The sequence below is a fragment of the Poecilia formosa genome, unplaced genomic scaffold (genome assembly GCF_000485575.1).
Source record: "Poecilia formosa unplaced genomic scaffold, Poecilia_formosa-5.1.2 Scaffold20, whole genome shotgun sequence".
NCBI lineage: Eukaryota > Metazoa > Chordata > Actinopteri > Cyprinodontiformes > Poeciliidae > Poecilia > Poecilia formosa.
In genome coordinates this window covers 1,872,717-1,885,813 of record NW_006799959.1, presented here as the reverse complement: position 1 = coordinate 1,885,813, position 13,097 = coordinate 1,872,717, and the positions used below count along the sequence as shown (strand labels likewise).

At 40.1% G+C, this 13,097-nt stretch overlaps 1 protein-coding gene and 1 pseudogene across 2 annotated transcripts in view; one reads left to right on the top strand and one right to left on the bottom strand.

Annotated features, from left to right (window-relative positions):
• bmp2k (BMP2 inducible kinase) overlaps positions 1–9,022 on the top strand; it is a 51,378-nt gene extending 42,356 nt beyond the window's left edge. For both annotated transcript variants that reach the window (XM_007547389.2, XM_007547388.2), the window contains exons 15-16: positions 22–126; positions 7,147–9,022. In XM_007547389.2, coding sequence (XP_007547451.1) covers positions 22–126; positions 7,147–8,465 — 1,424 coding nt within the window. In that variant the 3' untranslated portion in view covers positions 8,466–9,022. The remainder of the gene's footprint in view (positions 1–21; positions 127–7,146) is intronic.
• A 1,551-nt stretch (positions 9,023–10,573) lies between these two features.
• On the bottom strand, positions 10,574–13,097 carry LOC103134898 (progestin and adipoQ receptor family member 3 pseudogene; annotated as a pseudogene).

Here is a 13,097-nt window from a genome sequence, read left to right as displayed (position 1 = left end):
GATGTGCTGATGTCCAAACAGAGAAGCCAGAAGAGCGAACGGTCGGCGTGGAAACGGACCCGGCGCCGGCTGCAGCTCTTCTGCCGGAGGATCTGTTCGGCTCGGTCCCCTTCGTGGCCAACGCAGGCAAGTCTTAGAGGAGTCTCTGCCCCGCCGGCCCGGTACTGTGGAGCCACCTGAGCCTCCAGGCGGGAACCCACAATAAACCAAGTTCCACTGGTGCAGACGCAACCAGGAAGTGTGTTGCTGCTCCCGCTTTAACCAGGTGGAAAATTAAAGGCAGCCATGTTCTTCAAACATACTCAACACTGGGCTCATTTATCACTAGTTACCACTATTCTGCTGTAACAGACATTTATGCAACATGCTGAACTCTGCTCTGCAGGAAGCTAACGGTACCGATGTGTGGGAGGAGCTTCGAGTCTCTGCGTTGACGCATTAGCGCTAAAAGCAATACGAACACCTAACAGGGCTGCTACTGCAAGGGCTGAATGATTCTCATCAGAAAGAAACGCCAACTAGTTCAAAATGTAAAAAAATAATTCATCTCACTGCAGATTTTTGTTTTTTTCCCCCTCGTTTCTCGTCATGGTGCTCATGTTACAGAATCAGATATTTAGCATCAGAGCATCTCGGGAGTTACGTACCTGATGACCTCAGTAAAATATGTATTACTACTTTATTGATTATTTAGCTGATTTCTAAAGTGTGTCAAAGTCCAGGGTTGGTTTTTGTTTCGCTTTTGTTTTCGTCAGTGACTACAGGTACATCTCAGTAAATTAGAATATCATTAAAAATGGATTTTGTTTTAATAATTCGATTCAGGAAGTAAAACAAAGTGATTAAAACTAAAGCTGTAGCTTCTTATGGGAAGCCTCCGGAGTCCATTCACCAAGCAGTTGGTTGGGGCTCCTTTGGCTTGAATAACTGCATCAGTGCGGCGTGCCATGGTTGGAGATCAGCTCGTGGTTCTGCTGAGGCGTTTGGGAAGTCCAAGTTTAACAGCAGCTTTCAGCTTGTTGTGCACTGCAGTTTTTCCTTCCAACTTACTTTCCATTAACACTCTTGGATACAGCATTTAGTTTCTTTAAGACTTTTTTCTTTTGCGAAAATCCTTTTTTTTTCTTGTACTTTTTGTTAAACTGTGGAATAAGTGGTTAGAATCTGTTTACACTTTTTGAATTGAATATTTTTTGATCTTCTAATTCGAGGTGCACCTGTAGGAACCCGGTTCTGTTCGCGGTACTGAGCCCGCCTCACAGAAAACGTTTTGTTTACATCGTCGCCCATCGACACTGCAGACATTAGAAACCTGGAGCCAGATGTTCTGATCCGCTCTGGTCCAGGCTGACGCGCTCGCTAAGTGTCAAGTAATCAACGGCAGCAATAAGCTTCTGTGCCTCCTTTTCCTTCCTGCTTCTCGATGTGAACTGGTTCTGTAGCTCAGTAGAAAAGCTGTGGAGTAAACGTAACTATAAGCTGTGTTTTTATATTTTCTAGAAAGAGTGAGAGTATTTTGTTTTCGGTTCAGTTGCAGCAGAACGAGGCAAGACAGCGATGCAATATAACCCTGTGAGCACTTGAATGTCAGCAGGAATGATTTTGTCGTTTCTTTGTGAGCTGAAGTTTCTGTTTCAGAAAAATAATAATAATAAAAAACTATGGCAGAGAATTAGGGCCAAGCAGAAATATATGGTGTTAATTTCTAACCAAAAAATCTCAAGAAAAAATGTATAGAAAAAATTACATTTGCAAAAAGAAATCCTTTTTTTATGTAAAGTATAAATTTGCAATATTACAATTAAAAAATGGTGAAATATTCTCTAAAATTTTAAACATTGCATAAAAAATTATGTATATGAAAATAGATTTTCTGAGATTATAAAGTCAGATATTTCTCAAAAAAAGGTAGGAAATTTTCTGAGACCGAAGCAAAACGTTGAGTTTTACGTCTGAACCTGTTGTAAAGTGTGAATGTCAGATCCGGTCTCTGACATCAGAACGGGTTCTCCCGGGTCCAGACTCGCCTGAACGCTTCGATCATGATCCAGAAATCACGGCTGAGACGGTGAAGAAGATTCAAGATGGCCGCTGCGAGTCTGGACCCTGGAGCCGATCTGAGCTTTTGGCTTTTTTTGTCACAAATGTCTGACTTTATAATGTCACAGATTGTTTATTATTCTAAGATTAGAGAACATGTTGATGTTTTAGAAGTGGAAATGTACTCCTGTGTTTCCACATCTACAGTGGCCCTGATGCTCTGTGGTAAAAATCTGCATCAAAGAAACAAAATCAACCAAACAAAAAAAGACCAAACAGATTTTATTCCGGTTTCATTCCTTCAGGCTGGCATGAAAAAAATTTGCTCCAAATTTTTGATCAGCCTTGCAGCTTCCTGTCTCTGTGCCATCACACTTTTCAGGTTTTCCTCCTTCATGCTCTGTTTTTCTTTGCAAGCATTGCAAACGCCGCTTCCTGCTTCAGGCTGGCTTCTCTACGTTTGGGGTCAGAAACCTTCAGTTTGGGAGACTTTCTTTGCTCGTTTTAGTCGAGGCTCATCTTCAAAGAGCAGAGCTGAAGCCAGTCGGTTTATTTTTGCATTAATGATTCAACATGCAGGTTTCCTGCACATCATTAAAGCTTTTTCCAAATTTAGATTAGTTTGGAAAAACAAACATAACGTTGGAGAAACGGGTTAATGCGAGGTTAAACTCCTACCTGCTAATTTCATTTTTTGAGTTTATTTTCAAGACATTCATCTTTAAGGTGCCAGGTATGCACTGAAAACACTAAATATTACCAAGCATTTTTGGTCTAGTTTATAGTGCAAATGTCTTATTAAACTTCAAATAAGACAAAACTAACTTTCAAATAACTTTTCAGCAAGATATAAGAGCTGGATTTGAGTCAACAATTGATGAATGTTGATGAAGTTCTGGTTCCACATGCAGATTATTTCACTCAAGACATTTTTCCAGTGTTTTAAGTGAAATAATCTGCTGATGACATCATAACACGTTTTAAATATAAGTGTTAAAGAATTAGTTACTTAAAACCAGCTCCTATTTATTGCTGAAAAGTTACTTAAGTTAGTTTTGTCTTATTTCTAGTGAACTAGAACCTGGACCAAAAATACTTGGCAACATTTAGTTTGAAAAGTTTTTTACATCTGGAGGTAAAGAGAAAAGCAAACGGTTATTCAAAGAAAACAAACTTTGTAGCTCAAACATCGATACTTTATTCAGGTGTGACTCTAGATTTAAATTTCTAATATTTCTCGACTTTTTCAGTTCGACATCATGATTTATGATGTCATAAAATGCATTTATATTTTTGTGTTGCATTTGAAATTTCATTATTCTGTTGACCAAAAGTGATCAGAAAACTCTCCAGCTCCCTGACAAAAAGCCTCAGCTCATCGTTTCTCTTGTAGATTCGGATAAAAACGACGATTTGATGAAACTTTCGACCCTTTCTTGGTTGTTTTCTGTTTGTGGCACTTTGCTGTCTGGCTGCGAACGCTTCCTTTCAGTTTCTGGGCTGCATGTCTGTGTGCCGCCGCCGCCGCTCAGTGACTTCCTCCTCCATCTCCGTCGTCCATTTTTTTTTGTTTATTTTTTAGCTGAAGGTAAGTTCACGTTCCCGCTCACATCCTGAACGGCTTCAGTTCACTTCAGTTTGTTTTTCGCTCTTTTCGTTCTTCATTCAGTGAGACAGCCATACTCAGAAACATCTTGTTCATGTGTTTTTGGTGGATGGAGCCAAAAATTTAAACATAAAAAAGGGACAAAGAGCCATGAGCTGCACTTTACAGCAGAACCAGATTATTGTCCCAGTTGGATATCTGAATATAATGTTACATGTTTACATTTCTGTATTTTTGTTGATCTCAGTATGTGTAATCTTTTTTTTCCCCCACCCTGCAGAGGAGTTAGAAACGTTTTTGGTTTTTACCCGACGTGAGCGGCTCCCCGTCACTAACATGTCTTATTCCTTGTTTTCTGCCCTGTAACATTCTGTGAGTGTGAATGTATTTCTTTATAGAATGTTCCTGACGAATAAAAAAGAGCATTTCAAATCAAATTTCACTTTTGGTTGTTTCTTTAAGTCTCTCCACCAAGAACAAGATGTTCCTGATGTGGCTGTCTCAGTTTGAGCTCCGAGACCCAACACAAACTGGTTCTGGTTCTGGTTCTGGCCTGATGAATGGCAAATGTAGCTTATTTCCGAAGTTTGGTAAATTAAAATGATGGTTTCCTCATTACAACTTGACCTTTTTTATCCCAAGAGTTGAGTTCTTCGTAGGGCTGGTTGATAATTTGATTTTATTGAGTATTCACATTTTTTTTGGTTTTTGAAGATTTAATTTTTGGAAAATTAGGATTTTTTTTTCACCTGTACCGTTTGTGTTTCCATAGATCAGCACAGGCGGCCATCTTGTTTGACAAGCATATTTTACAGCTTCTGCTTATTTAAAAAGGAATTTTTCTTTGCATCTTTATTGCACTTCTAATGAAAATGGGAAGTTAAAAAGCTGATTTTTATAAAAAATAAAAAAATCAGCAGAAGGTGCCGATTTAAAAAAAAAAAAAAATCAAATTGTCAACTAAATTGATCTTTACAGGCTTAATGGGAAAACGAAATAAAAATCGTAAAATATCTAACATTGGACTAAAAATAAATGGAAATTTTTTAGCAAATTGAGTCATTAAAAGTATGAAATAAAATGTTTAGATCATATTTTTGAATAATAAGCACAGGAAGTGTGTTTTTGAACAGCTTTTGGAGAAGGTAGGTCGGCAAAGTGGGTCCTCGAGATGAAATGACGTCAGATAATTTTGTTAAAACCACATTAGCAGACAAGTTTGGTGTTCCTGGAAGTTGGATATTTTCGATAAATTACAGGAAATGACTCATTAAAAGGCTGAAATTTTGTGTAAACCTAATATAATGCGTCTTTAAAATAAAACCCAAACTTTAAGAAATGCAACAGTTTTCATGAAAGACTCTTAACAGCGCTTAGGCTGGGATCTAATCCAACCTAAGGGTCAAGATTATAACCAGTTATTTGTAGTTTCTGAAATTTCTTTTAAAACTTAATCAGGAAAAAATTTTATTTATAAACTATACAGAAAGGCTTTCAAATGATAAATCTTAGATTCCAGTCTGTTTCCATACTTTTTTTTTTCTGACTGAATAAAAACCTCGCTAATCAGTAAATAACTGTTCATAAAAGGGAAACAATCAAAATAAAACCATTTACAGTTGTAAAAACCTCCGGTGGGTAATTAAGTTTGACGCAACAAGTTTTAACCAGGAATAATTTATTACAACGGGACATATTTTTATAGGTTACAGTGTCTGTTGCGCCAAAGAGAACAATCCCATTTCCACCATGTGTTGGTTTCTTGTGAAGAATCTACGTGGCTCGTAATCCCGCATCTTATTCCCAGTCCAGATGAAGACAATCTGACGTCCCTGAGCGATTAAAGACGTTTTCGGAGGTGAACCTGATTAAAGTTATAATCTGTGGCCGGTGCAGTGAGCTGAACAGATGCACGGCTCTAACTAATGTCCCGGACCCGGTGGATGGCGGCGCCGCCTCGCTTCCTGCTTTTGGCGGATCCGCGGCCTCGTTCTGCCAGTTTGGAAAAGGTTTGAGTTTGTTCGTGTTCGCAGCAGGGGGTTCCTCTGATTTAGAGCTTCGTCTAATCAGGAACAATAATTTGGCTTCTTCATTGTGGCACCATTTACTTTCAGCACAATTGGAGGCTCTCCACTCGCTAATTAGGCTAATTTTTTTAGTTGCCATTATGCAAATGTTTTGGACATAAAATCACAGAGGTTCTTTTTTTTTGTTTGTTCCGTCGGATGCAGAATTTTCTTTTCTTTTTTTGCTTCAGGTTTTCTGACTTAAAGCTTCAATCTTTTCTGGGAGATTTGATCTGAGAAGTAATTTTGTGGATCTTGGAAGAGGCTCAGCATCTTATTCCTCCGGCTCCTTAAGCCCGTTCATCTCACTGCGCCGTCCGAAGTCACAGCAGCTTTTCCACCATATTGCTGCTCTGCTGCTTCAATGAGAGACAAACTGTCGGCATTTGTCGGATAATCATTTCAAAGTCATTTCAGTAACACTGCGTGTTAAGGAGGTCGAGTGGGTTTTGTAGGAAAATGAAAAGATTTCTGAGGTTGGAGTATTTCAAGAGTTAGTTTTGATGAAAATGACTTGAAAATGTAAGTATGTTTGAATGTAAAAATGAACATAGAGTTCCATATGCAAACTATTGGAAAGTTTAGTGGAAGGAAAAAGTGTGGTAGGAAAATGGTGCATAGATGCTTCACCTGGACAATGGAGAGAAAGAACCAGGACTCCAAAGTCCTGATCTCGGGTGAAAGTAAAGTTTGCATTTCATTTGAAAATCAATTCAATCGGTGATGATTTGGGTGCCAGATCATCTGCTGGTATTGGTCAACTGAGTTTTCTTAAGTTCTCGCTCTACGCAGCTAGTGCAGTTCGCTTCGTCACTGCACTCTGTCAGACAATCCAAACCCTTTCATAAAACTGTTCCCCTCCTCACCTGTGGTGGCGCTGCATCAAGAACAATTTAAGGAAAAGACACAAAAACCTTTGAAGAAGATACTGAGTGAAAGAAAACCACCCAAGCTGAAAATTTTAACAAATGTTGCGATCTTGGTCTCCCATCAAATTTAATCTAAACACACTAAATATTTTTGCTAGATGGTTTGTTGCCTTCAGAAATCCCAGTTGACCACCCCAAGCGAACCGGACTTTCAAAGCAAACCAACTCTAGTCAATTAAAGTGAACTAAACTTGACTGGTGTGAATGAACCCTAAGAGTCCTTCATTTTTGTTTGTCCTGAAAGCTTTAATGAGATGCTGGTTTCATTTCCAGCAGGACTTGGTACTGACCCACACTGCCAAAGGTACCAATACCTGTATCAATCCAACACCTTAAATGTCAAGAAAATGAGACGTTCTAGACAAGCTTAAGCAACTTCATCATTTTGATCACTAAAAAAAAGTACTTTTCAATTACTTTCACATTTATTAAGATTTTTAAATCTCTGCAGGGTTTGAGATGAAGATGAAACATTTTTACGTGTAATTTTCTGATTTCTGCGCAGGAACTGGTGTGATGCAGAGTGAGCCGCCTGTTGACGAGCTTCCTGCCAACGTCCAGGCCCCCGTCGAGAATCCTCAGCCGGTCAAGGAGCCAAAATCGGGAAAGAAGAGCAGCTGCAAACTCGCCGATGAGTCCGACAGCGACTTCGAGTCCGACCCCCCTTCTCCAAAAAGCAGTGAAGATGAAGAGCAGGAGGAAGAGGAGGCCTTGAACAGCGAGCACGGTGACGACACCGAGCCGGAGAATCTGGGTCAGAGGCCTCTACTGATGGACTCCGAAGAAGAGGAAGATGAGGATAAACATAGCTCAGATTCGGACTGTGATGTCAGCAAGGTCAAAGGCCGCTCAAAGAAACCAGCCGCCGCTAAAGTAGCCAATCCCACCGCTTCCAGGAGTCCTGGAGGGCGGTCTAAGCAGAGTCTCATCACCCCTACAGTGTCTTCCGGCGGAGCGGAAGGTGTGGACGTGTTCGGCGCCGTTCCGTTCGTTGGCGGAGCTTCGCCCGTCGGGCCCACAGAGGGCAACGATATCTTCACCAAAGCGCCTTTCCGGCAGGTCAGCCAGGAGGAGCCGGCTGCTGATGAGTTTGATGTTTTCACCAAAGCCCCGTTCAGCCGGAACGTGTCGAAGTCCGGAAGGAGCGGCAGCCAGACGCCGCCCCTTTCCCCGGAAGGCACCGACATCTTCGGCTTCTCTCCGTTCCAGCCGGGCCATACCGAGCCTCCGCCTACCTCCCGGAGCGCCGAAGACATCTTCCAGTCGCCGTTCGAGGAGCCGTTGAGTCTCCAGCAGAGGCAGAAGCAGCGCAGCCTCCAGAAGTTGTCTTCCCGACAGAGAAAAACCAAGCAGGAGACGACGGCGGGGGGCAGCAACGGCAAGCGGCACCACGGTACCCCAACCGGAGGACGCAAAACCAACAAGCCGAGCTACCGCACTCCAGAGAAAGTCCGCAGGCACAAGAAGGTGGGCCGCCGAGATTCCCAGAGCAGCAATGAGTTCCTGAGCACCTCTGACTCCAAGGAGAACATCAGCGTGGACATCAGCATGGCCGAAGGGAAGGACACCATGGCGCCTCTTCCGGTGGACGACGTTCTTCTAGACCCGTTCGGGGCCAAACCCTTCCACCCTCAGTACCCGGGCCTTGGCGACGGTAAACCCGACATGAGCACCGCCAACGGGGGAAGGATCATAGATGATTTCGGGGCGGTTCCCTTCACGGAACTGGTGATCCACAGCGGGCCGCAGCAGCCGGTGGTGGCGCCTTCACAGCCGCTGGACCTGGACCCTTTTGGAGCGGCGCCGTTCCCCTCCAAGCAGTAACTCAACATGTCTTCCGCCAGTAGCCATTAACCCACAGCTGTTTATTTTATTTTTTTTTTTGTTTGGGATCATTTCTAATCAGCCTGAATCCTGTGGAGTGTTTCTCTCTGCGCCTGCCTTCTATGCTGCATCGCAACGCTTTTAGGAACTGAGAGTTTGTACTGTGATTTAAAGTCAATACTTGACTTTCTCGTCTGCCTTGTGATAAGTTTTAGCACCAGAAGCCTTACCTGAGCTGGGCCCGACCCGCGCACAGTACCTCGGTAAAAAACCCGCATCGTTTGACATAATTTGGGAGCAGCGTTTAACCACTCTGTCCTTTTTAGGTTTTTAATCTATGCATACTTTCCCTGCAGCCAGTGTGGGAGTGGGTGCATTTCACTAGAAGGGAACTTTTTTATTTTATTGTACTTTACTAAAGAAAAAAAAATTACCTTTTTTTTCATTTTTAGGCTCTTAACTGTTCTTTGTAGCAGAAAAACCTCTGCTCAATTATTGGTTATTTTCTTTTTTTATTTTTATTATGAACTCAAAATAAAAACACAAAGATGCAGCCAGTCACTTGTGGAGGATTTGGTACCTGTGGAGCATTTCTGACGAAATCTGACAAGGTTGTTGGATTTTATTGAACAGTTTATTAGACAAACGTGAAGCGTATTGTATTAAACAGCCTTAAAAACAAACGTAGCTACACAGCTTCTCTTTTAATAACCAAAGTGGGAAAAAAGAAGTCTTATTTACAAGTTGCAGATATAAAAGACAAATGTACAAACAGTACAGTTTAAGTCCATTAATAATTTAAAAACAGTATCAAATGTCATTCCAAAATGAGTCCACTGCCATTTAACTTAATCGCTATTAAATCACTAAGACTTTTAAAATTGTAAGGGAAAATATTTACTAAAAAAGCTGCATGAATGAGTGTAGTGACTTATTCTCCTTTTTAGCGCTTCAAGTAATTAACCTCTTCCTCCAAATTTGAGTGAGATTCCCATTTCTTTAAAGCTCAGGGTAAATTGTAGAAAATGCAGTGCAGATAAATGTCTGAAGACGTAAATATAGACACCAAACATCTTGTCCCGCCTCCATCACCAAAGGTTTTCATTATAATCTCTAAACCGATAATGTTTCTGTTTTGGGTGAAACTATAATGGTGCAAACGTAAATACTGCAAACTTGTGCTACAAAACTGAAGTCCCCCGGACCACTAGGGGGAGACGAACAAATGGTCTTGGACCAAATGCAGAGTAAAGTCGGGATGTGCAGAAAAGAAAAGGTGTGCTACACTTTTTGAAAAATGCAGTCTTTTGCAATATTATTGAACATCAGGGTTTGTAAAAATCACCTACTACATACTCCACCTAGTGGTCTGGAGCACTTTTGTTTTTATGGAGAAAGTTTACAGCTTTTTTTTAATGAGTTTTCCCATTTTGTTTCCATTTCCTGTAGTTGGAACAGTTTTCGTTTGCATTTATTTAGTGGATTTAAAGGTTTTTGCTTCTATTGTATGTGTAACAGCCAATGTCTTGTGCGTTTGCACTCTTCTGCCATTGCAGAAAACCCTAAAAACAGCCGTTTGTAAGCCTCTGAAGATCTGATGGTTTATTTTAAGGCTAAGAACTGATTTATAATTAGACTAATATAGTGTTTTTATATTTTTGCTGAGGTCAAATTTGAAGTCTAAATATAATCAAATGTTTTTAAGAGATAAAACATTCATGTAATGTACATAAAAGCTGGTTTAACATGTAGGTGCTGGATTTTGGAATGAAGTCATTTAAAATACTAAAACAGTAAAACATTGCACATCACCCTAAGGGAGCTAGAACATCATATTTTACAGTATTACATCTGAAAACACTGATTTTTTTTCTCTCTTGTCCACTCCTAAAACATCCTCACATATGAACCAAATACAGAATTGTAGCAATGAATATAAAAGGACAGAGAATGTAGTTTTAATACTGCCACTTAAATCACTGTTGTGTCTCACTAGTGACCTCTAGAGGCAGAGCTGCTCGTTACGCCCTGCTAAAATGAGTTTAAGAACATTGACTGATTCCCAAATAAAACATAAAAATCTGATTAACAACAGTTCTGAAAGAAGCTGCTGAACAACAAGTCTTTGGGGTTTTAATTGCTTTAACATGCTCACTTTTTGCTTCTTGATATTGTTAAAAACATATCAAAAAATCTGCAGTTTTAAGTTTCCCCATCCAGAAACATTTGATGCTACATCATTTACAGGCACTTGGAGAACCAGGAGCTTCCTGTTAATTTGTTCCTGTTGGTGGTGATGCGTTCATGTCACCTCGCTTCCTGTGCTGCAGCGCCGCTGATCATCCTGCTCCAAATCACAGGTAAAAGCCATCGGGTCAAAGGTCATTCCTAGCGGTCGAAAAAAACGAGGGAACTTAAATCAGATCTTGGAAGCTGCAACATTTATTTTTGTGTCTTCTGAACAGATTTAAGGATTAAAATATAAAATATATATATGAAGATCTGCTAAGAACTGATAAAAAATTAATTTCAAGCCAGAAGATTTAGCTAGAACTCTGAAATAATGGTGTTTATTTTATTTAAAGAACAACAAACTAAAATCAAAATAATCTTAAAATCGGCTTAGAGGGATATTTTAGATTATCTTAAATCAAAACTAATTTGACTTGTAACTTTATTAGAGGGATGAACATTGTTTCTATAATTTAGATTAATCTAAATATTTAAAGCACAAAAGCAAGAAACAAACGGGCTGTAAGAAATATGGAGGTTTCTAGAGAAAAGGATCTGACGACCAACTTGTTTCAGGAAATTGTGATGAATAAAAAAAATAAAGAATAAATTATGGATAAATATATAATTTACTTTCCTCTTTCAAGTGTTTGGCTCCATTAAAACATTTCCTACGCCAACATCCACATCTCTCCTTTGCTGGACAATTTTTAATAAAGTATAAATAAAACTGTTCAAAGTCGATTTGAGTCAGATTTCTTCTGCAGGCGTCAGGATTTAAATATGGAGAATAAAAAACATGTTGGAAAGTCAGGAGAAAAAATACTTTTTTAAGCATAAAGTCTAGTCTAAAAATTAGATGTATTACAAAAATATAATCAAATAAATAAAGCTAAAAACAAATATACAGGAAAAATTTATGAAGGTGTAACTGGATGGATAATAGACGGGTGAATAATGATAATTATTTTATAAAATGGAGAAAGTTTGACTAAATTCAAACTTATTTTCTCCTTTAACATCAGAACTTTTTTCTCACATTAAAACTTTAATTCTGACCAAATTTTGCTCCATTTAAACTTTTAGAAAACATTCCTTCCAGGACTTCATGTCGTCTTACGTTCAGGAACTCGGCGTGTCGCGCTGTGAACTAAGTGTGCTGAGGAGCGGCGGGACACGGCTGAGTGTGTCTGTACGCCATGATGAAACCCGACGACTGGTGCCACCAGTAGAACATCAGAACCAGCAGCAGGTGCCACACCTGGTGGCTGGAGCCCAGGTAGTTCAGCTGACCTGAGGGGGAATAAAACAAAGTGATTTAAGTGCATATTAATACAGGATCCGCTTTTTTTCTTCTGTTTCCTCGCAATACAAATTTAAAATTGCACACATCAACACGTTTAATAGACAAAAAGCTTCTACATTATTAAGTCTTTGGTGCAGAAACTGGTTTAAAATCGACTTGTGATCTGTTAGAGATGGGACTGCACAGGAAAATGGCTCTTCATTCAGACAACGAACATAAAAAAAATCAAAACTCAGATGGCTAATATCTCATTAAACATTAAAGTAACTCAAAAAAGTCCAAATAGTTTGGATGCATTTATTTCTTTCCTTCTTTTGGAAAGTTTCTGTTTATGCTTAAGGAATGGAAGAAAAGATGAAAAGTCCATGTTTAATCTGTTTTGTTTTTTCATTTTAAATACAAGTTTGTGGTTCATTTGTATCCTAAAGAAAATGATATAAAAAACCTCCAGATATCTCTTTAGTGTGACTAACATACATGGAACAAAAGGTACAAAAACATTATACTGTAACTAGTCAGTGAAAGCAGCATCTTGAATACTTAAAGTATAGTGTGACATAATTAGGGTTGCACCGATTGCAGATTTCTGGCCAATCACCGATTACTGATCTGTAAAAAGCCCGACCAGCTGATTCCGGTTTTTCTGCCTGAAATGTTGCTAAATTGCACCGATGAATCGGTGCGACTCACCTGGGAAATATCGCTCTGGAACCTTAGAAACATAGAAAATAAGCGCCAACGCCGCGATGAAGTACATCCCAAGAATCCGTGGAACAAAAGCCTGAAGAGGAGAAACAAAAACAAAAGTCAACAATGACCACGTCTGAGCAGAAAGAGTCGGTGAAAACCAGAAGAGTTTGTTGGACCTGGACGAGCTGAGAGGAGAATCCCCCGGTGATCCAGATCCAGTGGAGCGTCGGGATGAGGCCGTATCCGGCCACGGAGCAGAAGATGAGCGAGCGCAGCTGCTTCCACTGCTTACTGAGGTAGAGAGGATGGATCTGGGCGAAGAAGACGGCCAGGATCATGGCCAGAACCGTCACCAGGTAAACCTGCCGCCAGTACTGGAACCAACACCACAGAGACCCGTCAGA